We start from the raw sequence: 25000 nt of genomic DNA, 5'->3' as shown, positions 1-25000 counted from the left end.
TTTACTGTACAAGATGTCACCTGGCAGTGCAAGGGATGTGGGCAGTTGGGCAGGGTTTCTAACAGGCAAAGGGTCATGACTGAGATCCAAATTCTTGAGAGAGGAGCTCTAAGCCAAAGTATCTGGGTACAAGTGGGTACAAGACTTGGCAGCCGCATCAACAAATAAACAAAACTAATCAGACCGATTCAGAAAATAAATCCCTCGACCAATCACATTCTTCCTCTGCATTAGAACATTCATTTTCATCAACACGTTCAGATAACTCAGAGTCAGACTTTGATTCTGGTTCGAATAATGTCTTATGGTGATCAGCAGGTGTAGGTGGTACAATCAGTGTACTGTCTGTATTGTTAGTTCCAAAACTGCTTGACCTGCATCTATAGAATTTTGAGTTTAGCCATAAACCATATCGGAGTTTGTTTGTTTTTTTGCATCTGCTAGAAGGAGTTACACCATTTAAAATACTTTCTTTTGTGCATTTTCTTAAATATCTGGCCCTTAAATTTGACTGATCACAGTTTCCTTTTTCAGCAGGTGTTGACTGTGATGCAGGAATGAAATCAAAACTTGTCCCAAGTTGAAAACTCTCTCTTTGATTGTGTTTATCCTGTTCTACTTTCTGGTTGTTTGGTGTTAAAAGTAAATCTGCTTTTTTAGACAATACATCTTGTGAAGATGTATCCACTAGTTGTATATGTATGAGTCTTTTAGATGTAGGCAATGGCACACAAACATCTTGAAATGGAGAATTGTCAAAGGACACTGAACTCATATCCATACTTGGAGAGTTGCTGAAGAGATCTGCTGAACAATTGTAAACACCACTTTCAGACTGCTCATCTTCTGTGCCTTCACTGGTCTCTATAGTTGATGCAATTATTCTCTCATTATGCTTATTACAAACGACTTTAGCTTGGCTTCTGTCCACACATTTAACATGGTCAACTAATTCCAAGGACAGTTTATCTTGTGGCTGATTTTCTTTGTCCTTCAAAAACTCAGTAAGACTCTCAGAGAGTGGGTATTCCCCTTGACATGCAGTCATAATAGACTTGGTAATGTCTTGAGGGGAGTAGTCCATCACAGGGAGGGTCAGTCCAGTGGTTTTGTGAGCAGTTGGAGAAAAGTCCAGCCAGGCTTTAAGTGGAGTGCTGCTTTGCACATCCTTTTCCACAAAGGAAAGACTGTTATTTTCATCCTGGCTTCTTTCTTCTTGCTCTGCTGATGAAGTAATTAGTCCAAGCGTCTGCTGCCAGGGTGGAGTTGGGCTGAGAAGACTGTCCAGGCGTTGTGGTCTGTAATTAACAGAACACAGTAATTATTACCATGTTATTTAACAGAGCAAAACAGAATATAATTTTTTTTTGTTTGTTTGTTTTTTTTGCTATGGATCGTACCTGGATGACTGAGGGATTACATGTTATGTTATTGAAACATATTTACACGCAATTTAAATATATGCCAATAAACATGATGACGTCCAAAAAATGTATACATATGTTTTAAATGTTTTAAAATTGTTAATGACATACCTTGAAAGAGACAAAGGGAGAAAATCAGAAGAACATAGTGTTTCATTTGTGAATTCACTTGTCTGTGAATTGTGTGGAACTGGCCACAGTGGTTCTCTTTGGAGTTTTGGATTTTTAAAGGTATCTGTTGTGCTTAGCTTGGCCTCCGCAGCTTTTTGAAGAATTGCCTCAAAATAAGTTAGAACAGTGCAGCCCCTTAGGCCTGCAGCTTCAGGAAGGATCATCTGTGTGGCAATAAGCTGAGCCATATTATTACTGCTAGTAGAACGCCCCACCCAAGGCTCATTATCACTTTCGGTTAGCTAGAAGACAACAAAGAATTCAATGAGTATTTATGGCTTAGGCAAAGATCCTCACTTAGCTCCTGCTGTCTAGGGAACTCAAGCAGTAAAGTGTATTTGCACCTTTATACCAAAGATGAAATGTTTGCCAATGAAACATTCCTCCACAGCTTTCACCAACAATGTCGATTTAGATAACGTTTCTAAAGGTCCAGTTTTATCTTCCACCACCCTGTAAACATGAAAGAGCAATATTAATTATACCTGCTGGGATCGTTTTTTAAACCATTGTTAAATTTTATAACAATCCACAGCCCCCTGACCTTTGTAAGCCACTTGCATGTATACCAAAGAACTGATTCAAGCGGTTTCCAAAAACTGTAACTCCAAACAAGCTGCTCCCATGGGCCACCCGCACGGAGAGACGGTATCTGTAGTCCAGTAGGCTCCGGGCACAGCTGTACCCACACTTGGAGCAGTAAAGTCTTTTAGAAACACAAAAAGAGTTACAAAATCAAGATATCACAGTCCCCTCGCCGCGCTTTACTTTACACCCGCATGTGTGCTATTCAGAAACGTAACTAAAACTTACCTTGTGTCAGCTGAATTAATGTCTATTCTTGAAAAGCAGCCTTTGCAGTACGGGTACAACACGCAGGAGTCTTGTAGAGACAGCACAGCGCACTCCACTAAAGCTCTTCTCAAAGGCATTTAAAAAGCATCCGCCAACACGATATAGCATATACCATTATCAGTACAATGAACAGTGCTCAATATAGTCCATTTCTATGAGCAATCAATAACACAGTTAATTGTTCACGAGGTTTTTTTTGTTTATATGTGAAAAACGAACAAGTCGGAACACGGCCTCTGATTGGACGAAACATCTTCTTCTTTTACAAATGTTAATACCTTAAATATTCTACTACTGCCACTGCTGGTGATAGTTGGTGGCTACGTCTAACAGTCTTGTAATACTTAGTGATTTACAATAAATCATGACAAAATGCAAAATGTACGTGTGTCACTAATTTGTAGATATCAGTGATGGCAAAGAAGTTGATAGTGGGCCTACTGTTGCAGTGGATTTTCTGTATTCACCTTTTATTGGATTAAAGGTCAGACAAAAATTATGTATTTTAACATTCAAATGTCTACTTTTTCCAGATTTTCACCATAAAGGGGCTCTGGTCAGCATTCCCTTCCAGGTGTGAGAATCAGCTATCTAAAAAAGAAAATAAAAACATGTATGATTCAACACTCATTCATTCACATAATTATATACTGTAAAAGCAAACAAACAAAATGTCATAGTGTTAAACATGATTACTAACCTGCATTCTTCTGTGAAGGAAATTCAACTTTTGGGTGAGGCATTCTATCTCCTAAATATGATAAATATAATTTTAAAACAGTTAAACATTTAAATGTTCAACATCTGAGTAAAGGACGTGTAAATACCTGGGTCAATTTTTCATTGTGTCTCTGTTTAATCTGAGGTAGCAACTCCTCCAATCTTTGAATCTGCAATAAAATATATTAGTCTGTTTTATTTTAAATCTAGTCTTGTTTAGTCTATTCTTGTTCAGTGGGTCTTCTTTACCCTTCTATCAATGATATGTAGCCTGGTTTTCATGCTCTTGTTGATCACATTCATGGGAATGGTCCGGGTCTTTACAGCCACTGCCAGCATAAAGAGTATTCTAGTTGTTCAAATGTCAACTCATTTAAGATGTTATCACAAACCAGGCCTACCATGCTGAAAGACGTTAGTCACCTCAAGTACATATGGCCTACAATGGACCATAAAACACATTTAGTACAATTCACTAGGCCTAATTTGAATGAGATAATATGACTTACTTATGTTTGCTGTTAACAGGAACTGAGCCATTTAAAGGAATCAAAAAGCCACGATGATTTCTGATCTTTAATATAAGGTTTGGTGAATTCAGTCGAAATGTACTTGTGAAAATCTGAAAAACACAAGTTTTCTCAAAAAAGTTACTCCAAATCTTGTGCAAGGAAATAATGAATGATGCCATAAAATTTTGCACTATTAACCATATAACATGAAAGATCAAGTGTAGTTTTTTCTGGATGTAAAACAAAACAAAAAAGAAAAAACAACAAACACACAGAGATGTGGAAATATATAAATATTACAAATCAGTGCTTACAGCCTAGTGCTTTTTAGATGGTAAAGTAGCCTATTACACTAATGTCTTCTCGTACGCTACAGTTTTCAGATGATAAGCTACCACTGAAGTCACAGCTGCCCTGGGGCGATCTAAACTGATAACTTCTTTGACACACAAGATGGTTGGTTAAAGGCCTGTTATGCAACAAACAAATATACTATAAGGCATGAGCATGCTTTCTATTAGGAATAATGAACATCAGTGCACTGCTGTGGTAATTAAAATAGGCTACAACAGAACTTACATGAATAACTGCTGTTAAATCAGCTCCTGGTGGAATCAGCACTTCACGAAGTGCAATGACTCTGTCATCTGCAAAAAGAAACATTTGAACTGTTGTGAGTTTATTCTCTTACATTTGACACATTTAATGATGAGCAATCAAACGTCACTCATCATCATACGCACGCACAGGTCTACGTGGACCCATCCGCTCGTAGGCCTTTTGTCAGATGCACCTGTTCTTAATAAGTGCAGTGCACACATGAAATTCGTTGTTTGGATGCAACTACAATCCTATCTTAGCCACCTTTTAATAAGGTGGGAACAAAATGGCAAAAAACTGTTAAGTTACAACCTCACAACGCTTTAAAGGACCTGTTGCTATGGACACAGACGCACAATTTACGGAATAAAGGCTTACAATAAACAAGTAAGATGTAAATGTGTTTCCTAAAAAACAACAATAAATTTACAAACCATTTTTATCTAGGCGCTTCAAAGCAATCCAGACTTTGGATGCTGGTGGTGCAGTGTCAAAGGTTTCCCTGGACATTTTGGTTACCCGTGCCGCGTCTGCAGCAGTGCCAGAAAAGAGACGCTCATCAGGCTCTGTACCTTCAGCCCAGTGCGTCAGTGAACAATAGCGCCGTCTCCTGGCGAAGAGGAGAGCCTGCATTTGATAAAACGAGTGGGACGTCCTTCCACGGAAAGACTTGCGCAATATGTTTCCCAATAAACCGTTTCAGGAAGAGATCTTTTCTCATGAACGGGCGGAAATAGACTAGACCTACTGGAAATGAAGCCACTCTTTTAGGATTAACATTAAGGTAACAACTGATCTGTTTTCTTGTGCTATTAGGCTATCACACGTGGTATTTTAATTTAGAATACAGCATAGGTTATTTTAAAGTTTCTGTTTTTTATTTTAGCAATTTGGCGATATGGTTTATTTGATCTTTCTCATTGTGGGGATCATCCTGTGTGAAACATCTGGTAAGTTTTGTTTCCTGCATTGTTCTTATTTAGCCTATTAGATGTAAATGGTATACATTTTTTAAATCCAGGTTTCAATCTTAATTGTACAAACGACTATGAAACATTGATGTCTTGTCACATCGATGCGCGTAATTGCGCAGAACTCAGAATGACCCTCAACGACACAAAAAAGTAAGTGCAACTTATTTATTTATTATTTTAGCTACCAAAGTGTTTCTTCCTTTTATGGCTACGTATGATTACACAAAAGGCCTGTATGTCTACAACTGTAAGTAGCCTAACTGATTCTAACCAGCGCACTGTGTCTAGGCCCAGGAAGACGTGCTCTTTTCACCCGTGTGTTGGAGGATGCTGCTGCAAAATGGAAATGACAGACAATGAACTCAGTATTGGCAATGCATTTACTGCAGAGGTTTATGAAAATAGACAAGGAGTACACAAGCAAACAATTAAAATATATGAAACCAGTGAGTATTTATTTTTTAGCTTATGATCAATAACTAACAATAACAAAAACAGACTTGGACCTAATACTGTCGTTTAAAAGTCTGTAATCTTTGTACCCAAAACTTATGTTTTTAAACAGTAAAACCCAAAACTCCAACCATTATTTCTGTGGACAAATTAAATGGACTGTACAGAATACAGTGGAAAACAAATGCAAAAATGTTAATGCGTGAGGAACTTTCCGCCATTGTGACATACCAGAAAAAAGGAGATAATACTAAGGTAAGATTTATTTGGTGACTTGATATTTATCCTGGACTGTAATGTAATATGTGTTTGTTGTCTTTTTAATTAGAATATCATTAGGGTAAAGCCAAGTCAAATTAAAGACATGAACAATTGTGAAATACTTGGTCGTGATTTGGAGCCAAATACAACATATGTGGTCAATGTGATTACCTACACAAACTCTAATGTGTTTAGTGACAGCAGTCAAGAGGTGGAATTCACAACAGGTACAACACAATTTATTTATTTAGTCTGTAAAAATTTATTTGACATTGATGTATTATTATTATTATTATTATTATTATTAGTGAATTATTGGTTCCTTAATATTGTGGGTGGATGTCTGTGAACCTTTATAACATGTTAGTTATGAGTAAAATTGTATCTCTACAGATTCGTCCCAAAATGGTCTGTTCATTGCAGCGATCATAAGCCTATGTGTTATTGCAATTGCTGTCAGTGGAGTGTCTTTTGTTTCTTTTATCAAGTAAGTCACGTACAGTGCTTATCAAATTACAGGGATTGTTTTTAGACTTTCAAAATCCTTGGTATGATATTATAACGGTATGCATCTCACGGTATGATATTTATTGCGATATTTTGGAGAGGCAAATATAATTTTAGATAGGACACTTTTTGGCTTTAAAATACCTTGACAAGATTTTGCTGTGAATTATTACTGTCAGAATCTCAAGAATTCAAGTAAAAAACATATTTCTTCACATTTTCTGTGCTGAAATAAATCATGGGACATGTAGTTCCTTATGTTTATTAGCCTCTTCCTACTAAAGAACAATGCATTTAAGCAAAGGAACTTATAATTTGATATATTGTTACAGCTCTCAATATTATTGTGAGACTTCTGACGATACAATATCATGATATTTCGGTCATTGTTACATTCCTATTATCTATGTATAATCATGTATAATTTTTGTGGGTAAATGTGAAATGCTAATGTGTTTTTCACTCACAGGTTAAAAGGAAAGCTATGGGACAAAGCTGCGAGAGTTGAAAAGCCAAACCTTCTGAATATTAAACATAAGAAGGAAGTGGTAAGCATATTGCTTTTGAAACATTTGTCTAATGATTGTTTTTTTTATAGCAGTTTTGTGCTTTCTCAATTCTTCAAGCAGATTCTGACACCGGAGTTGCTGTCTGTGTACTCTTTAAGTGTTGAACCACTTATTTCAAAAGACAGTCTGATGTTGTAAGTATATTGTATTATTATATATATTAATATTTCTTCTGATGGTTACATATCTTCTTCCTTTCTTAACTTTTCTGGTGGAGATTAGTAGTTATAGTAGTAGTAGTAGTATAGTGAACCAATTAATTACTGTATAAAATATGATTTAATTTGGGATCATTCCACAGGTCTAAGGAGTCCCTGTCAGACAGCAGTGGCAGGTCAGGGCAGAGTAGTGGCATGAGTTCAGCCTCGTCTTCTTTGGGCTATGCCAACACACAACCATTCGACAGTGAAGCAGGTGTCTTGGAAGCCCTACAAAATGCCTTCCCATTGTCTATTCCAAGTACAGACACACTGGGACATGGAGAACCCAGACAAAACTGGGTAATTCGTCCAGATGAGTCTCTAGTGACCTTTGAAAATGAAAGTTACATCAGTACCCTATCTCCACAAACTACAGATGATGTTGATAGGCAGGAGATGGGTGACTCAGGGTACCATTCAAGTGACGCACCACCGCTACAAGACTTTATTATTCCTACTCATGTTTCCACTACTGACATAGACATGTCGTATCACCCATGTACTTTATCAGAAGATGCCTCTAATGATCTGTCACCTCAGAAATCCCTCCCAGTAGTCTATGGTTGCCATGGCTTGGAGAAAGTACAACAGTCCAATAATGCGCTATCAGAACACAATAATGACTGTCAAGTATTGCTATCTGGATTGACAAATATTTCAAAAACTTCAGAGGTGGGCCACTTTCAGATAGAAATCCCTCATGTGTCTAATGAGATGATTGTAGACTCTGGTTATCATTGCGTTTAATGTATTTTGCTGTTCATTTCACACACATTTACCTCCAGCCATCCATTTCAGCATCAGTTTTATATAGCGCTTTTCTGGACACTCAAAGACATTTTACAGATCATTATTCACTCACTCCATATTTGAAGGTGGTAAACTACGACTTCTGTAGCCACAGCTGCCTTGGGGCAGACTGACGGAAGTGAGGATGCCAATCTGCGCATTTGGCCCCTCTGACCACCACCATCACTCACGCACACACCACTTTCATAGTAGGCAGTGTGGGTGAAGTGTCTTGCCTAAGGACACAACAATACTCTAAATACATTTATTTGTATTTTAACCCTCCTACACCCCTAGGTAATTTCTGTGCTTTTTTTCGAGATCACATTAATTTAATCACAATAGTTACACCCGTGGTCCTAAGGTGTAGTTTTGTCCCATTGACTTCCATTCAAAATGGCTTTTTTCACTGGCATATCTTTGCCAGTGTATTTTTACTTTTTGATTTATTTTTCATTCTTTGGTGTTGAAAACCCTTCAAAATGTTTAATTTCAGTGTCTTTTTGAATTTTTTGATATTTTTCTTTTTACTGTGTATCTTCCATTTCAAGGCTATATCAATATAAAGACATTTCAGGGTCACAGTGATCCGAAGAAAAAATGTTTTTCCTTCCTGCTCTCTTGGGGCCAGGCGAGAAAATAAATGTTTGGGTCTGATTGACCCACCCCAAGACAGCGGGAGGGTCAATGTGACCCCGAGGAGAGCGTGAGGGTAAATAAGTCCACACGCCTCTAATGATCTGTCACCTCAGAAATCCCTCCCAGTAGTCTATGGTTGCCATGGCTTGGAGAAAGTACAACAGTCCAATAATGCGCTATCAGAACACAATAATGACTGTCAAGTATTGCTATCTGGATTGACAAATATTTCAAAAACTTCAGAGGTGGGCCACTTTCAGATAGAAATCCCTCATGTGTCTAATGAGATGATTGTAGACTCTGGTTATCATTGCGTTTAATGTATTTTGCTGTTCATTTCACACACATTTACCTCCAGCCATCCATTTCAGCATCAGTTTTATATAGCGCTTTTCTGGACACTCAAAGACATTTTACAGATCATTATTCACTCACTTCATATTTGAAGGTGGTAAACTACAACTTCTGTAGCCACAGCTGCCTTGGGGCAGACTGACGGAAGTGAGGATGCCAATCTGCGCATTTGGCCCCTCTGACCACCACCATCACTCACGCACACACCACTTTCATAGTAGGCAGTGTGGGTGAAGTGTCTTGCCTAAGGACACAACAATACTCTAAATACATTTATTTGTATTTTAACCCTCCTACACCCCTAGGTAATTTCTGTGCTTTTTTTCGAGATCACATTAATTTAATCACAATAGTTACACCCGTGGTCCTAAGGTGTAGTTTTGTCCCATTGACTTCCATTCAAAATGGCTTTTTTCACTGGCATATCTTTGCCAGTGTATTTTTACTTTTTGATTTATTTTTCATTCTTTGGTGTTGAAAACCCTTCAAAATGTTTAATTTCAGTGTCTTTTTGAATTTTTTGATATTTTTCTTTTTACTGTGTATCTTCCATTTCAAGGCTATATCAATATAAAGACATTTCAGGGTCACAGTGATCCGAAGAAAAAATGTTTTTCCTTCCTGCTCTCTTGGGGCCAGGCGAGAAAATAAATGTTTGGGTCTGATTGACCCACCCCAAGACAGCGGGAGGGTCAATGTGACCCCGAGGAGAGCGTGAGGGTAAATAAGTCCACACTGAAGGCCAGAGACGTAGATATTTGAGGTTAAAATGATATGGATGAATTCTCGAGGAGTCCCAGAGTGCACCGAATGTGTTTGTTAGTGTGAGTTTGTGTGTGCCTGTGTGCGTGTACATTTTCAGGTTTCTGTCATTGTTTAGACCTCTACTGATAAACACTGAAAATATATTTTTTAAAAGCAGAGTAATTGCAATTTTATTTCACTCTATACTTGTTTTTCTCCTGTCAATATGTTGAAATGTGTTCAAAGTTATACATTTGACTGTTTTTTGTCCCATGCATGTGAATATACACACACACATCCACTTTTATAGGGGTACACAAGGGTTAAATTGTTACAGTTTTTGCCATGCATTTTCTAAAGCACATCCTCTGTATTTTGTATAGCTGTGTTTCTGTGTTTTTCTATAAAGTCTGTTTTTTTTACAATGTTGCACATTATTTGGCTTACAAAAAACCTCAAAAGCATTCTTGTCATGACAACTATGTATTTAGGAAAGATAGCTTCCTTGTTGCTTTCTCTAGAAATGCAACTGCCAAACCTTTAACAAAGAAACTTGGCTCAAATCCAGAAAATGTAATTTATGCTGATACATTTGTAAATAAAATGTTTCTGAGATCCTTTCTTTGTTTTCCATTTGAAGACAGGAGATAGTTAAAACCTTAGGCCTACTGTTTTTCCAATGATGATTGCAGATAATAGTCACTAAACAGATTTAAAATTATCGTTGTGTAGCAGTGAAAGTGAAAGAAAGATTTTTTTATGTGGGTGTAGTGGGTGAGAGAGAAAAAGATGACAGAACAAGATAGATTACTACATATTTTTAATAGAGCATTTCCTGTAATGTGAGATGCCATTAAAACACACACTCAATCATTGGCAGAGGAGATGGAGTGTCAGAAGTGTAATATCGCTGATTGGATGAATGCTGGAGAGGACATATCTTGGGAACTTACTCAAACTTTTTGGCAAAGTACCTGTTGGCGTTTGTGAAGAGAGTTTGTGTACAGTATGCAGCATCAGGGTCGACTGAGACTGAGAGCGTGGCTGGAAGAGCAAATTCATTCAGGGAAATATCCAGGGGTCAGATGGCTCGACCGGGTAAAATATTATCTTTTATGTTGAGAGTCTTTTCAGCAAACTCTTATTAACACTAATAATGTTTATGTTTGTGTATAGTCAGCACAGATTTTTCAGATTCCTTGGAAGCATGCAGCTCGTCATGGCTGGAGTATTGACCGGGATGCCACTCTCTTCAGGAGCTGGGCAATGCACACTGGTATGAGCAGTGAAAATGTGTACATGTCTGATTGGTAATGCTATCTACCAATACTTAGGCCAAAGATTTTTATTCTATTCTTTAAGGTGGCTTTCATTTATATGTATTTATGTACATAACAAGATTGTGTGTGATTTTCCAATCTAACCTACACAGAGCCTACCAGACATTACTTTACATAGACTTTTATTTATTTTTTGGACAACAACCCAAATGGCAGTTACTTGTCTGCATAGCTTTCAGCTTGTTGAAATTATGCCATGTTTATCTTGATCTACAGCATTCTTGCCAAGATAGTTTTAAGGCCAGTCAATCCATTTGCTTCTTGGTAAAACCTGGACAATTACTTAATAATATACAAATCAGAAGACAACATTTCTGATACCTCTAGAAAATAAGATTGCAGATGTTTCATGTCATGGGAACTGATTTTTCCGAGTGCTTGTCAGTGGCCTATCATGTTGCTGTCACAATACAAAGAAATATCATTTTTTGATGCTTTGTTGCAGAGGTTATGGGAGAAGTGAAATAGCTGTCATGTAAAATGTTAGGTTGGTTGAGGCTGGTTTTCATTTTCAATCAATTCAACAACCTCTTATAGGTAGCTGGTGTCCAGGTTTATACATGAATAATTAAAATATAGACTTGAATAATGCTTTTTGTCCTCTTCAGGGCGATATGAACCAGGAAAGGACAAACCAGATCCAAAAACATGGAAGGCAAATTTTCGATGTGCGTTGAATTCTTTGTCTGATATCTGTGAGCTGAGGGAGCACAGCAAGAAAAAAGGAACAAATGCATACAGGGTCTATCGGATGATGCCAAACAAGCAAACACTTAGGCGGAAGAGAGGTGAGAAATTAGATTAAAAAATACTAACAAAATTTTACAATTTCAGTAGTTTTTCACTCTTCATCTCGGCTGTCACTACTTCAGGGCAGAGATCAAACCGGTCTGCAGCAAACAGAGACAATGAAAGATGTGCCACACAGTCCTGGCAGCCTGTTCCAATCAAATCTACTCCAGACTCAGTGCAAAAAGACATTTTTAGCAGCACTTCGTCACATGGTCAGTGGAAAGTATTGAGTTGAATAAATGTGAAGATAGCTGTGTAACAGAGGCATGTTCTCATTGTTTAGCGGTGTCTACAGTGGTCGATGAGCAGGAGCAGAAAGAAGCCGTTTATAAGGTATTTCCAATTTGTATTAATTTTTTATCTTTATTTCAGTTCCTCTAAAATGTCCACATTGCCCTTTTCTTGATCATTTTTAGTTAATGGACCATCTGAATAACGCTGACAGTTGGAGCCACATGTGTGAACCTAGATCATGGAGAACACATTCACTTGAGAATCATTGGCATTGTAAGTTATGTAATGATCAGGCAAAAATATTACAACTTTTCATGAGCCTGACTATTATGAGGCCTCAAATGCATGTCATTTGTTGCATCAGACAATATGGCTGATGACTAACAGTTCTTACACAGGTTTCCCTAATGTAACAAGTGCACTATATTTACATTTTATTATAACTGTAGTTATTTATATTTATTTTGTATTTTTCAGGGTCATCAGAGGATTTCAACCCACAAACAGAAAACTACAATGAACTTTTCCCAAACTATATCAGAGAACTCAATGACTGGTCTTCCTATCACCCAACAGTGACACAATAATGCTTTAACTCTCTTCCCCTGGACTACTGTGATATGCCTCAGTGGTTTTACCTGCTGAGCTGAGCATTGAACGAGGGAAACCAGAGAGGGGTACCTGAGAGGTAAAAGTGCCCTGTCAGTCATCTACTTGCCTGTGTTTGTGCTGAGTGTATAAGAAATGATCCTCTTCCAAACCAAGCCTCTGTCATTCAAGTTTTTGGTTCACTGAACTCCCATGAGGGATAAAATTATGGATCTGTCAGTACATGATTTACTGTTGTCTAAAGTTTAATGTGCAAGAATGTTTAATGTCTGAGCTACTCAAATTTTGATTTTAAATATTTTAGTTGGTTGCAAGGGTTTCTGTATTAGTGACTACCTCTTGAAAACACTGTGGCTTCAATCCCATCCTTGCCCTTTGTCCATGAATAGCAACTATTTCTGGTCACTGTTCCTACCACACAGATTTTGTAAAAATAAAATACAAACTGGTAGTTAGAAAATGCTAATTTTGTTTGTGATTTTTGCTAATACATGTAGTACTTCACATTTTTCGCTTTAAAATCTATTTTTATAATAGTGCCAAATAGCATTAAAATTTCTATATAAGGCAAATATAAACAGAGCTCAGTTCTTTTTGATTTATTTTGAAAATTGCAAACAGATCCTCAGCAGAACAAACAAAAATCTCCAACATTCAAATGGTCCACTTGCACAACCTGCTGGTTTATGTATGTTTTTTTAGAAGGTGGTTTTACAGTTTGAGGTTGGTTTACATTAATAGTACAACAACAACCAATAACAATTACATTCATTCCTGTAAATGTTACAGCACAGTTAATGCAGATACAAATGAATATTTTCATGGCTTGGCTTTAAGCACCATAATAAAAAAGAAAATCTAAGACCTGGATTTCAATGTTGCTGCTGTGAATAAAAATATGAATTCTTACAGATAACATTAGCTTAGCTCATTTTACACTATAGACTATACATAGACAGTATCTTTACAGTTCAAAATGCCTTATAATGGACATTCTAAAGCAGTTTGTACAATTACACAGAGCTTCAGTAGGCAGACTTCTTTGCAGTTTAAAATGCAATTAATAACTTTGGATTGGAATAAAACAGAAAATAAAATAAATGGAGCAAGCAGTAGGAGTTACAACAACTATAATAGACTTTCTGTTATACAAAATACACTGCCTACTCAAGATTGAACAGACCAAAGCCCGCTGGTCTGTTCTTTGCATTTCATCTGATTACAAAACTCATTCTGAAGAAATAAGTACAAGTACAGTTTGGTTCTAAAATAGTGCCTGTTTTAATGATAACCATTTGCCTTTGAAGCCGTCTTTGTACTTTGGCACAAACAGAAAGATGGCAATTTCAAAACGGAAAATCAGACTGTGTGAAGGGAAGTTATGGGAACAAAGTTAAAATCTATATAAAGCACCTTTAACACTGAAACGATTAAACCCCAAAACACTGTTACAAACATGAACCTGGCTGGATGAAATTCAACCGACAGTGTGTCTGCATACTGTGTCTCTATTAAAAATAATTTCATAACAGTGCACATCTCTACCCTCAATTATTTTACCAATGCAAGTCATATTCTGGGGATGGGTTTTAGACAGGACACTTTTTAAAAACAATGTTGGTGGACAAACTCTAGAAAATTACTACAGAAAGCACATAGAAAATTCATAGTTCATTCAAAGTCACTACTGTTTCCCCTAAATGACGATAAATAATACGTTGATTGAAGAAAAATTCCTAAGCAAGTGTGCGTGTACAACGTATGGTCCAGTGTACTCTACTCAATTCAAGTTTGGAAAAAGCAAATATTAACCCTGAAAGCAACTCAGAGATCATGACTATTTCTCAGAGTTAAACCTTGCTGCTTTTATCTTGCCACCTGTTCCTCAATAAGCCTCTGAGAATAACACATGAAACTGAATGTTCCAAATCTCCAGTGTGGCCCAGCCACCATGAGGTCCGTTCATAACATCAGAAAATAAATACAGGCATCAAATGGGCAACAACAGCAATGTTTTTGCTTGCTCATACACACACGCACGCACACAGCAGACATCTGAGTTTACGCTCCATCTATGGCCTCCTATCTATTTTTAAACAGCTATTCTATACAGTGCAACAGTATGGCAGCGTATGGATAGCAGTGCTTTCAAATAATAAGAATGAAAAATAAAAATATATACATTTTGCTCAAAAGCAGTAGAATTTTTTCTTTTGGTCCTGTGTCCTTCACAGACAGAACTGCTTTTATTAACCAACAGTAGTATTCACCAGAGAATGGCTGTAAAGACAGGGGGCAGATAAACATTAGTACAATTACAAGTGAAATCAGCAGTCAAAAATCAAAAAATTTGCTCAATTGAGCTCTTTATCTGCCATTATATAACTGTCCATGAATAGGCATATCAAGCAGAATAAAATATAAAAGGAGTATATCTCTGTATGTTCGTTGGCCATTTCAGATTTCATGGCTTTGAAGATGTAAAACATAAGAATTGGGTAGATTGTGTAACTTCAAGATTGGATCACTTTTTATTCAGAAACAAGACTAGATGTGCAATGTGCATATAGAAAACAGAAGGTCTATTGATTTTTCATTATCACATTATGTGTTCCTTATCAGTTTTGCAAAAGAATGTGGCTGCATTGTTGCGAATGATGTGACAACACACTGCTCAACAGTATGTTATTAAAACACACAAAAAACTTAAAACACACAAAAAACAGTTGAACAAAACTCATTCAAGAAACAAATCTTTGTTACCTTGCTATAACTGAGACCCTTCAGATCCTCCATGTGCATAGCCCCCTTTGGATTTCATTTGGGCCTGAACAATATCCACCTTTAATGACAAAAACATATGCGTGAATAAACCATAAACCATAAACACAACTGCACGAAAACAAACAATAAACATACTGCTGCCAGGCCCATGTCGCCTGAGCCCACATGTGTGGTGTGGACAAAGTTTGTTGGCTCCCCAATCATGGAGCGATCAATTCGCCGCCGTCTTTTCTGGAAAAAAACAAAAAACAAAAAAACACACACACACGCACATACTTTACTGTCAATTGTAAGAATGTTATTGTCAGAATTATTTAATACATTTCAAACACACAAGGCATCTGATAACTTTTGTTTCTAACTTCTGCTTGTTATTAATAACATGTTTCTGAGTCTGTGTATAGTCAAGACAATAATAATTGACCATTATTATTAGTATTATCATTTATTAATCAGTTGATAAAGATAAATCATCTTAGTTATTGCAGCCGACCTCAGATACTAATAGAAACCATTTGATAATATTGACATCATGAATTGGGATAAAGACCTATAAATGTTATATTCAGCCAGAAAATTAAGCTAATGAACTTTAGTGTCTGTAAGAAAAAAATTTAAAGGAAGCTCAAAAACAGTTCTGAAATATTTTCCAAATGTAAGCAAATGAATTGAATTGCCATATACTCACCGGCTGAGGCTGCTCTGCTATGCAGCAGCTGAAACAAACCCAGAACTCAGTCATTCTGAGGTTAAAGAAGAAGCCACAGCAGTTTCCTCTCAGCTCAGACGTCTCCCTCTCTCACTGTCTTCCTGTTCAGTGTTATCAGACCCACAAAAACAAGCCGGAAACTGACAGACTGACACTGCTGCGTTGGTAGTGTAAGCTCTTCACACAGCAACCACTCATTCAGCACAGAGGAAAGGCCTTGCAGATACTGTAAATAACAGAATGGGCACATAATTAATGTTGCTTAAATTCAATTTCAGTATAGAAATTCACTCATAAAATAACAGACTTTTAAACGTTAAGCTCTGGTTAAGGGTATAGCTGTCAGGATACGACTATAAGTGAGACAGGCAAATGCTAATGGCTCAAAACTGGACTAAACATTGTATTAAGTTTTTTGACCTTGGAGACGGTAATAATCATATGAAACTAAATAAAACTAACATGCATTATAGATGTGCAGTGTTGATTTAAAAGGGTGGGGTAATCCTCATTGGATTACTTACTCTTTCGTTAATATCGGATTACGAAATGATAATGAGTATTTACAAACAATTAGCGGGTTATGTAACTAGTGAACACTGCGGTAAAAACATCGGCCAGCAAGAAGAAATCGCACGTATTTGTTACTATAGACGTTCCAGAGTGAGCTGTATTAAATTCTTTGTCAGAAAAGAGGCCAATGCCTTGCAGCAAGTTAGCTTTATAAGCACAACAGTGTTAGCTTAGCTGCTTTGCTAATGGGCAAGGTTCTGTATTTTCAGTGTCACAGAGCTAACCATGCTAAAATCGCTTATTTTCGATAATCTGCCTTTAGTTACCTAAAATAACAACGACACAAATTGGGTTTGCTATTAAATAATGATATTATTATAAAATTTACAGTTTTATTATAATTTATTTTCTTTTTATAATCTTACCTAGTGGCAACCAGCTTCTCGGAGTAAAAGGCGTATGACAAATCTGAAGAATAGAAAAAAAACAAAAAAAAAAAACAGGAAGTGTCCTCGCCGAATACGTTGACTTCCGGTTGAAAGGGTAACCGCTTACTGGAGGTCCCACGTTTTTGCAAGAACTGGTTGTCGAGTTCCAAAACCTTCAAAAAAACTCGCCATGCGTCCTCTCACAGACGAAGAAACCAAAACGATGTTTGAGAAATTATCTAAATAGTAAGTTTTTTGTTAATTTAAGACATACCAGTAAAATAATCTTCATTTGTTTGCGGTTTGTTGCTGACTGTCCTGCTTTACAGCATTGGCGAAAACATAAAACTTCTAGTTGATAGACCTGATGGTACTTACTGCTTCAGGTTACACAATGACCGCGTCTATTACATGAGGTATTTGTCATCTCGAAAAAGAGTGAACTATTCGTAAACGTGTAAAATAATAAACTCTAATGATCTACTTTGTTTTGAGGGAACAGTGAAAAAATTCTGAAGCTGGCAACCAACATAGCAAGGGAAAAGCTTGTATCAGTGGGCACATGTTTCGGCAAATTCACTAAGACCCACAAGTTCCGCCTTCATATCACAGCTTTGGACTTTCTTGCTCCCTATGCAAAAGTAGGTTTTCATTATGTGGTCCAAACCATTATGCCAAGACATGTTGCTCGAACTATTTGTATATCTTGGTATTTCAGTACAAAGTGTGGGTTAAGCCTGGATCCGAGCAGTCTTTTCTATATGGAAACCATGTGCTGAAATCTGGACTTGGAAGAATCACTGAGAACACAGAGCAGTACCAGGGAGTTGTGGTGTACTCCATGGCTGATGTGCCTCTAGTAAGTACTGAAGCTCCATAGTTTGAGCTCTATGGATATGAGTTTAAGTTAGCAGCATGTTTTTTGATTACAGGGCTTTGGAGTAGCAGCAAAATCCACACAAGAGTGCAGAAGAGTGGATCCAATGGCCATTGTTGTATTCCACCAGGCTGACGTTGGAGAGTTCATTAGAAATGAGGATGCCTTGACTTAAGGATTCACCAAAAATTGTTTTTTTTTTTCTCATTTACTTGCCTGACCAGCCAGTCCCTCATACATTGCAGTAAGCACATGGTTTTGGCTGGCCAGACAAGGTTTTACCAACTTTACATCCAGGACAGCTGAGTGGAATTCACATTCCCTTATCATTTTAATTATAATACCAACAATCTTCTTGTACTACATTTAATTGCAGGAAAATTACAAACATTAATAGTCAATACTTGAAAGATGATTTGAGTAAAGTTTTAGAGTTCTTCCAGTAATAAATGTATGCGGTTTCTTATATTGGTATTTTTTATTAGCAAAATTTTATTTACAATTTGAAATCATATTTTGTAAAATATCTACATGTTTTTCTGTTAATGCTGTTTTATTTAAAAAAAAAAATCACCTGGTATTTTTTGAACAGTATAAAAATGTAAAAGGATCTCTACAAAATTTCAAAAAAATCAAGCGTAGACATTTTATTGTACTCGACTAACATTTTTTAAATAGGTTGGGTTCATGCATCATTCTAGAAAAAGAGCATAAAATGAGAATTCTATGGTCCAAATTGCTTTTTAACTAGCATATTGCATATGCTTTGTTCTGGTTCATATGTCTGTATTTACTCGACCTATTCACATGAAACAAACTGGGTAGGGGGTTAGGGTTTGACATCTTCTCGGGCAAATAAACAAAAATGTAACTCTTTCCAGTAGCTTCAGAAAGTTGTGCCGCCATTCATCCCTAAAGATGTGACTGTTCAGAGTTAAAAATACTGACTTTAAACCATATGATGAAAATGGCAAATTTGTGGAATCACTCCCAAATAATGTTCAACATTTGTGGATCATAAGTTTGGATATTTCTTGCAAAAAAAGAGTGAATTATCCCTGCCCCTCCATGTGAAATTATAACTTCATCAAATTCTAGAATGTGAACATGGCCTGTTTTGTTTAAATGTTTTAAAACCGTTATATCATTTTCAGTTTCTTCATTGTTCTCCATCTGTCTTTCAAATTGACATTTGTTCGATCTTTGAAGTTGTAATATGACTTTATCCTGTTCCAGTTTCCCTCTCCAAATTTCTGAACCCCTTCTTTCAAGCGTTGGGTCTCACTGACTGTCCATTTCTGCAACACCAAACAAATTATTCAAAAGTTATATAAAAGTGAAACTTTACAGTTTCAATATTCAAATATGTTTTATTACCCTTTTCTTTTGACTAGAATTTGATGTCAGGCTTTCATCTGGTGAGCCTATGAAACATGGAATATTAATACAAAGTAAAATGTTATTCTTAATAATATAATTATATTTATACCTCCGTCAAAAAGCACATCTTCATCACTCCACACTTCCTTAGATTCCCTGGCACTGTTGAATGCTTGTTTCCTTTTTCAGCACATGTTTGAAAATACATGTCCAAATTAAAACATTGCCTTCATAATTAGTATTTTTGCATAATGCAGTACTGTTTACTTACCATTTGATGTGTGGGGAAGATTTGACATTGTGAGGAGTAGAGCTTGTTTGTGGACCAGCCCTTAAAACTGGACCGGGGGATCTGTCTAAACCTTCCAAGACTATCGCATCTTCATTCTCTGTCACTCTGTATAAGAAATTCCCTTTAAGTTGTACATTTCTTTACCCAGTGAAATACAAAAATTTATGACCCTCCATTGTATTTACCTACTAACATTATGGATAGAGTTGGTTTCATCAACATCAGAAATGTCCTCCTCAGTTGGTGGCTTGCTTGTAGAGGATGCTTTGGCTCTAAAACAAAGATCAGAGAGGCATAATAAAGCTGTAACATGAAAAGCATAAAGTGAACGATTTCTTTACCTGTCACAACTCTTTAGTTTCCGTAAAGGTTTGCTAACTTCAGACTCCATTAGAAGACTTTGTGGGATGTCCATGTTTTTAGAGATTTCTGGTGTCTCTTCATTTGTTTCTTCCGTTGTCAGTCCAGTGTCCAATTCTGTAGATCCAGTTGGGCTATCTGGATCCACCACCAGCTGAGCAATGGTGTAATGCCGCACGTAGACTGGTACTGACTTCATATTTGAGAGAGAACTTGTCTGTGCCTGTGGAACGACACTCATTTGTGCTGGTTCATCAGCTGGGGAAGCCTCTAATGGGCTGCCAGAGTTTCTTAAATACAGCTGATTTTTCATTTCTTCATTAACTGCTTTGTCAGGTGACTTAGATGTTTCTTCCTCTTCCATTGCTTTTTCCAAGCGGAGAAAACTTGTCTCGTCAGCCAGTGCTTTGACCCCTGCTTCAAGTCTGGATTTTGCAATAAATAAACGGTTGCTTCGGGCACGATGGAGAGTTGGGGACGGAGACAAAATGTAAGTTAGAAAAAAAAAATATATATATATATAATTAATAAATAAAATGCGATAACAGCATTAAAATAGTTTCAAGTTAATAATTAGACATACAGGTGAATTATGTGTTATTTGGTGCTGCAGGATACATCCTTAAATCATAATAACGCTGATATTGAAAATGTAGTCATGATGATGTTGAACCTAATATAAGCGTACCAGTTTCGTAGAAACACAGGCTTTGGCTCCTCCGGCTGCTCAGGCTCATGACTGTCGTCAGGCTCAGCATGTCTTGATAGAATAAGACGGTCTGCTGCCTGTATATAAAAATAAACAAAACACCACAGTAGTAATAAAACTGAACTGAGGGACTTCAAAATATCACCACCAATATGTTTTTGCATACCTTGAGAAGAAATGGAGTTGTAATGTGACAAAGTTTCAGACAGAAACAGAGCATCTCCTCTCTAAACAGCTGAAAGTCCAGTTGGTCTATAATATCATGGACTCTGCTCTTCTGGTTAATTAGACCCATAAATATAGCTTTCTACACATGAAAACAATATATATGTAGTATGTAAAAATATATATATCAAAAAAATTAAAAACTATATATATATATATATATATATATTAATATAATATATATATATATATATATATATATATATATAATATAATTTATATTTAGCAACACGCAGCATGTATAATGCATATCTTACCTTGCCCACCATTGACTTGGGGAAGTGCTTATTTAGAGCCTTCTTCGCTTTGTCAAACTCTCCATTGATGATAAATATCTTAACAATCTAGATCGTAACACAACACACAAAAATAACACTGAAAATACTGAAGCAGAACACTATGAAGTTAGAGGGTGTGAGTGCTTCACTAGGTTTGAAAAGAGCAGGTGCTTTATGAAGATAAATAGATTTGATCTAAAAATTACCCAATAAACTTGCCTTTCCATGAAAAAAAGAAGCAGAAAGTATATAACGTCCTTTTAATTTACTCTGTAAGGGGGCCTCAGATTTATTTCATCTCCTGCTACTTGTCTCTATGGAAGGGCCAGTTTTTTGACACACATATTTAGACTAGTATTTACACCACAGTACATACCATCTCCTTAAGTGAGGAACAGACCCTGTCATAATCCTCATGAGGACAGTCCTGTTTCATACTTTGTAATATTTTTAATGCTGATTCTAGAGGACTGAGGGTGGGGTCTTCTTCAGAAGCCAAGTCTGGAGATAAAACAAGGTTTAATTTGTTACATACATGTCAATTAATCAAATAACAATTACATGTTTTGGATATTTTTAAAAATTCCAAGTATGTTTTTTGAAGTAAAACTTATTGACTTTAATAATAAGTTGCAATGCACACACTTGTTGATTGATGTCAGTTTAAAGGATTTTAAAGCTACCATTTTAAGTTTATTTTATTTTTTACCAGTAGATGGCAAGTCTATCAGCCCAAGCTGGCTGGCAGCAGCAGCATAAATACATCTATAGTTTTATAGGAGAATATGACTAGACCAATTTGGCCAATCAATTTACAAATGGTAGCTTTGCGCCATAGTATTAATATGGAAAAGGTATGGAGCCAATCGCAAACAAATGGTCTGACAGCTGTGGATTTTAATGTACATTTCTTTCAAATACATAAATCCTCCCATAGCGTTAGCTTGGCGTCTGAAATTATAGTACCGTGACAGAACACTTTGAAATGGCTATTTGGAGTCTAAAGCGGGAAAAAAGATGACCAACTAAAATAAAGGCCTACTATAACAATCTTGCTCACCTAGACGTTCCCCCTCGTTTATCCAGGTGAGAAACTGCAGAAATCTGATCTTTGTTGGTGTTGTTTCGCTGGACTCCAAAGGACGACACAAAACATCTGCAGTAAAGCATGTAATTTGTTATTGTTTTGGCCCTGAATATTGTACGCATTTACCTATGTTATATATAACTTAAAGATAAACATGGTTGCGTGAGTCAAAAATAAAAGCCTGGCGCGAAGTTGCAGCCATATTTGACTAGCAAAACAGCACGACACAACAGAACTTATTCTTACTCATACTCACAGTCAAGACCCTTTCGAATAGCACAACAAAAGTCATTGTATTGCTTCTTCTCAAGTAAATCGATGGCCAAGTACAAAAGATGATCAACAAACCAGCGATTTACAACAGATTCTGCCTGCTGAATATTTACAGTTTCTTCTGACGCCATGACGGTGAAGTAGAGGCGGAAGCTGCCTCTTGAGTTTGGTTTGGTACCCAGACTACACACTGTTCATGACTACTGCCCTCTTCCGGGTAGTTGGATGTACATTTGACGTGCCCAGAAAAAGGACAGTTTCATGACTGGAGAGTGATCGTAATGAGACAATAAAATTTCACGTATGGTGTATAAAAATATTTCGGATACACACGATCTAACTTTTAGGTCTTTTATACTGTATCACAATGCCACTGCCAGCTTACTGATTGAAATAAAACTGTCTACACTGTTTCTAAAACACTGAAGGAACTTGCCATATTATGGAACCAGAACCCATTGAAATTAAAAGACCACCCACAGTCAGGGATAAAAAATTTAACTTAACTTCTCCATGCAAGATCATTTTCAAATTGTAAGTAATTCTATACATGTTTATTGTTTATTAATTGACAAATGTTGATCAGATATTTTGGTTGTGGAAGCAAGATATGAGTGAACAAACAATTAAATTTTTAGCAACTGCAGTCCATGATAGAATCTCAAATAAAACATTTCAGAAACATGAACCCTAACCTTGTTTTACAATCAATGTTCTGCAGAATATTCAAGCCATCAAAAAGAATGCTCTCCTCAATACCGTAGAACAGAAAAGACAGCAAGCTAGTGTTACAGCAAAAAAATAAAATAAATCATACCAATGCATTTTCCTTTCTGCCAGTATTTAAAAAAATGTAGTTAAAACATTCAAAAGTGCAAATAGGCCATTTAAAACCAACCAGTTTATGCTGTGTAAATAAAATCCAATAACATTTAAAGGCAGATAAAGTTTATTAACATGGCGACTGGCAAGTAAAACAAAGGCCTCTGAGAAAATTTTACTTTGTGTAGTTTTAAACAGAGCGCTATATTTTAGCACTCCTCAGCGAATAACTGCACAATGTAACATACATCGTACATAGAGCCTCTGAGCAAACCTCAGCAAAAGTCCTTTTTTAACTTTTCCTATTTTATGATTTGACAATTAAACACTTAACTCCATTAAATGTATATAATTATATTAGATTAAGAAAAAAAAATACAACTAAACATTCTTTCAATTTTGTCATTCTCAGCAGCAAGTTCATAGACTTGAAAGACTGAAACAGAATGACACAGAAGCATTACATCATGGGAAAGTAAACCTACTATAAAATGTAGTGAAGCCTGGGTGGCTTGATTTGATCATGTTTTTACAGCATGAGCATCCAAATATGGATATACAGTTGGCCATTTGGAAGGAGAGAGACCACGATAAAACATGAAGAGCTGATAAAAATATATTTTTGACTGGCACATTATTTTGTCAAATAACACATATATTAGATGTCCAAATACAGAAAAACAGGCAAATTGCCTTAAATCTGCTAAATCTCAGTATTACTGTCCATTTGAGACCAAGAAGGGCAACATGCATTTTGGAGCCTCTCTTCTCTTCTCTGTTCACAGCACACACACAAACTAAAACTGCTCATCACAGTCCAGTAGATATGTGATTGTGAGCTTTATATTAGCTTTTTATCCATAGATGAAACAATATACTGCTGGTCCCTTGGTAAAAAAAGATGGATGTATTTGTGAACTAAAGACCTTGGACGGCAATAGATAAATTAAGATGCACTTGAGAATGCACTGCATGCTTAGAAAACACAAATGAAGAAGCTCCGATGATCAATAAATTCAACCTTTTGTTTGGGATCTTGGATTCGTATGACCATGACGAGGTTTGTTGGGGCTGTACAAACCCCTGCAGTAGCACACCTTCTGGCACAAGAATCCAGTTTTCGAACATTTAAGAGCACAGGTCTCAGGATCTCTATAGGACACCACTGGTCTCAAGAGAAGGATGACCAAGTGTTCATGTTTTATTTCTCAGACAGAGAATTCTGATCCACTGCGGCGACTATAGGTCAGAAGTATCAAACGTCGTAAACGTAACCCTGTGAAAGGATTACACCACAGAAGAGATGGGGGACCCCCAAAGACTGCCTTCATGCCATCCCACCTTACCCGCCGCTCCCAGGTGGGCTTCTCATTTTTAAGACGTTCAATCTCCTGTAGCGATAAGACAAAAAGAACCTTAATGGAACAACAAAATAAAATATGCTTAAAAACAAGCTATGTTAAAAAGTACTGACCGTCTCATCATTACAAATGGAGTGGATCTGTGTACCAAACAT

General features: G+C 36.7%; 7 protein-coding genes and 1 long non-coding RNA gene across 9 annotated transcripts; 3 read left to right on the top strand and 5 right to left on the bottom strand.

Moving 5' to 3' along the window:
• Window positions 1-8: 8 nt before the first annotated feature.
• Window positions 9-2673, bottom strand: ddias (DNA damage-induced apoptosis suppressor). The gene is made up of 5 exons (XM_055159734.1): window positions 2409-2673; window positions 2140-2301; window positions 1940-2048; window positions 1536-1837; window positions 9-1298 (listed from the first exon to the last, which is right to left on the bottom strand). The coding sequence occupies exons 1-5, from the start codon at window positions 2525-2527 to the stop codon at window positions 179-181; spliced, it is 1812 nt and encodes a 603-aa protein (XP_055015709.1). The 5' UTR covers window positions 2528-2673; the 3' UTR covers window positions 9-178.
• A 155-nt stretch (window positions 2674-2828) lies between these two features.
• Window positions 2829-5376, bottom strand: si:zfos-1056e6.1 (uncharacterized protein LOC107988029 homolog). The gene is made up of 8 exons (XM_055159735.1): window positions 4717-5376; window positions 4262-4329; window positions 3680-3792; window positions 3572-3609; window positions 3420-3499; window positions 3278-3340; window positions 3151-3201; window positions 2829-3041 (listed from the first exon to the last, which is right to left on the bottom strand). The coding sequence occupies exons 1-8, from the start codon at window positions 4913-4915 to the stop codon at window positions 2988-2990; spliced, it is 666 nt and encodes a 221-aa protein (XP_055015710.1). The 5' UTR covers window positions 4916-5376; the 3' UTR covers window positions 2829-2987.
• On the top strand, window positions 4934-10390 carry LOC110175441 (uncharacterized). Of its 2 annotated transcripts, none has more exons than XM_020941620.2 (10): window positions 4934-5066; window positions 5169-5232; window positions 5304-5406; window positions 5545-5702; window positions 5822-5964; window positions 6038-6197; window positions 6364-6457; window positions 6947-7025; window positions 7107-7180; window positions 7348-10390. In XM_020941620.2, exons 2-10 carry the CDS (start codon window positions 5181-5183, stop codon window positions 7991-7993), a joined length of 1509 nt encoding a protein of 502 aa, XP_020797279.2. In that variant the 5' UTR covers window positions 4934-5066; window positions 5169-5180; the 3' UTR covers window positions 7994-10390. The 2 variants fall into 2 exon arrangements, with proteins under 2 accessions (XP_020797279.2, XP_020797277.2); XM_020941618.2 differs by having other exon boundaries at window positions 7104-7180.
• Window positions 10391-10542: 152 nt separating this feature from the next.
• Window positions 10543-13207, top strand: LOC110175201 (interferon regulatory factor 1-like). The gene is made up of 7 exons (XM_020941323.2): window positions 10543-10870; window positions 10949-11048; window positions 11721-11900; window positions 11985-12116; window positions 12188-12237; window positions 12321-12411; window positions 12616-13207. Exons 1-7 carry the CDS (start codon window positions 10781-10783, stop codon window positions 12723-12725), a joined length of 753 nt encoding a protein of 250 aa, XP_020796982.1. The 5' UTR covers window positions 10543-10780; the 3' UTR covers window positions 12726-13207.
• Window positions 13208-13331: 124 nt separating this feature from the next.
• cdc42se2 (CDC42 small effector 2) lies at window positions 13332-17316 on the bottom strand. The gene is made up of 5 exons (XM_020941325.2): window positions 17179-17316; window positions 16220-16466; window positions 15667-15762; window positions 15511-15589; window positions 13332-15027 (listed from the first exon to the last, which is right to left on the bottom strand). The coding sequence occupies exons 2-4, from the start codon at window positions 16271-16273 to the stop codon at window positions 15515-15517; spliced, it is 225 nt and encodes a 74-aa protein (XP_020796984.1). The 5' UTR covers window positions 16274-16466; window positions 17179-17316; the 3' UTR covers window positions 13332-15027; window positions 15511-15514.
• Window positions 17266-18524, top strand: nip7 (NIP7 nucleolar pre-rRNA processing protein). The gene is made up of 5 exons (XM_020941324.2): window positions 17266-17427; window positions 17511-17597; window positions 17684-17822; window positions 17900-18040; window positions 18114-18524. The coding sequence occupies exons 1-5, from the start codon at window positions 17372-17374 to the stop codon at window positions 18231-18233; spliced, it is 543 nt and encodes a 180-aa protein (XP_020796983.1). The 5' UTR covers window positions 17266-17371; the 3' UTR covers window positions 18234-18524.
• A 166-nt stretch (window positions 18525-18690) lies between these two features.
• Window positions 18691-22844, bottom strand: terfa (telomeric repeat binding factor a). The gene is made up of 12 exons (XM_020941322.2): window positions 22646-22844; window positions 22363-22458; window positions 21679-21803; window positions 21282-21368; window positions 20966-21106; window positions 20779-20876; window positions 20072-20542; window positions 19916-20002; window positions 19710-19835; window positions 19548-19618; window positions 19436-19482; window positions 18691-19356 (listed from the first exon to the last, which is right to left on the bottom strand). The coding sequence occupies exons 1-12, from the start codon at window positions 22791-22793 to the stop codon at window positions 19198-19200; spliced, it is 1656 nt and encodes a 551-aa protein (XP_020796981.1). The 5' UTR covers window positions 22794-22844; the 3' UTR covers window positions 18691-19197.
• Window positions 22845-24082: 1238 nt separating this feature from the next.
• LOC129410831 (uncharacterized) lies at window positions 24083-25000 on the bottom strand. The gene is made up of 2 exons (XR_008633022.1): window positions 24959-25000; window positions 24083-24875 (listed from the first exon to the last, which is right to left on the bottom strand). It is a non-coding gene; the product is annotated as an uncharacterized LOC129410831 (long non-coding RNA).

The sequence above is a fragment of the Boleophthalmus pectinirostris genome, unplaced genomic scaffold (genome assembly GCF_026225935.1).
Source record: "Boleophthalmus pectinirostris isolate CB_2022bp ecotype Guang Dong unplaced genomic scaffold, ASM2622593v1 HiC_scaffold_260, whole genome shotgun sequence".
Lineage (NCBI taxonomy): Eukaryota > Metazoa > Chordata > Actinopteri > Gobiiformes > Gobiidae > Boleophthalmus > Boleophthalmus pectinirostris.
This window is presented reverse-complemented; position numbering and strand designations above follow the sequence as displayed.

Bases quoted from the DNA above. Each gene is read 5' to 3' on its own strand.
- cdc42se2 (XM_020941325.2), bottom strand. From the start codon at position 16,273: ATGACTGAGTTCTGGGTTTGTTTCAGCTGCTGCATAGCAGAGCAGCCT. The intron at 15,763-16,219 runs GTGAGTATATGG...GTTTTTTTCCAG, and splicing joins TAGCAGAGCAGCCTCAGCCG to AAAAGACGGCGGCGAATTGA. The intron at 15,590-15,666 runs GTATGTTTATTG...TTGTCATTAAAG, and splicing joins GCGACATGGGCCTGGCAGCA to GTGGATATTGTTCAGGCCCA.
- LOC110175441 (XM_020941618.2), top strand. From the start codon at position 5,181: ATGGTTTATTTGATCTTTCTCATTGTGGGGATCATCCTGTGTGAAACA. The intron at 5,407-5,544 runs GTAAGTGCAACT...CACTGTGTCTAG, and splicing joins ACCCTCAACGACACAAAAAA to GCCCAGGAAGACGTGCTCTT. The intron at 5,965-6,037 runs GTAAGATTTATT...CTTTTTAATTAG, and splicing joins AAAAAGGAGATAATACTAAG to AATATCATTAGGGTAAAGCC.
- ddias (XM_055159734.1), bottom strand. From the start codon at position 2,527: ATGCCTTTGAGAAGAGCTTTAGTGGAGTGCGCTGTGCTGTCTCTACAA. The intron at 2,049-2,139 runs GTCAGGGGGCTG...TCATGTTTACAG, and splicing joins CATGCAAGTGGCTTACAAAG to GGTGGTGGAAGATAAAACTG. The intron at 1,838-1,939 runs GTGCAAATACAC...GTTGTCTTCTAG, and splicing joins ATTTCATCTTTGGTATAAAG to CTAACCGAAAGTGATAATGA.
- si:zfos-1056e6.1 (XM_055159735.1), bottom strand. From the start codon at position 4,915: ATGCAGGCTCTCCTCTTCGCCAGGAGACGGCGCTATTGTTCACTGACG. The intron at 4,330-4,716 runs GTTTGTAAATTT...TTCTTTTTGCAG, and splicing joins GAAGCGCCTAGATAAAAATG to ATGACAGAGTCATTGCACTT. The intron at 3,341-3,419 runs GTAAAGAAGACC...ATTTTATTGCAG, and splicing joins TACATATCATTGATAGAAGG to ATTCAAAGATTGGAGGAGTT.
- nip7 (XM_020941324.2), top strand. From the start codon at position 17,372: ATGCGTCCTCTCACAGACGAAGAAACCAAAACGATGTTTGAGAAATTA. The intron at 17,428-17,510 runs GTAAGTTTTTTG...CCTGCTTTACAG, and splicing joins TTTGAGAAATTATCTAAATA to CATTGGCGAAAACATAAAAC. The intron at 17,598-17,683 runs GTATTTGTCATC...TTGAGGGAACAG, and splicing joins GACCGCGTCTATTACATGAG to TGAAAAAATTCTGAAGCTGG.
- LOC110175201 (XM_020941323.2), top strand. From the start codon at position 10,781: ATGCAGCATCAGGGTCGACTGAGACTGAGAGCGTGGCTGGAAGAGCAA. The intron at 11,901-11,984 runs GTGAGAAATTAG...TCACTACTTCAG, and splicing joins AACACTTAGGCGGAAGAGAG to GGCAGAGATCAAACCGGTCT. The intron at 12,412-12,615 runs GTAAGTTATGTA...TGTATTTTTCAG, and splicing joins ACTTGAGAATCATTGGCATT to GGTCATCAGAGGATTTCAAC.
- terfa (XM_020941322.2), bottom strand. From the start codon at position 22,793: ATGGCGTCAGAAGAAACTGTAAATATTCAGCAGGCAGAATCTGTTGTA. The intron at 21,804-22,362 runs GTGAGCAAGATT...TTTTATCTCCAG, and splicing joins AAACGAGGGGGAACGTCTAG to ACTTGGCTTCTGAAGAAGAC. The intron at 19,357-19,435 runs GTAATAAAACAT...TTGGTGTTGCAG, and splicing joins ATTCTAGTCAAAAGAAAAGG to AAATGGACAGTCAGTGAGAC.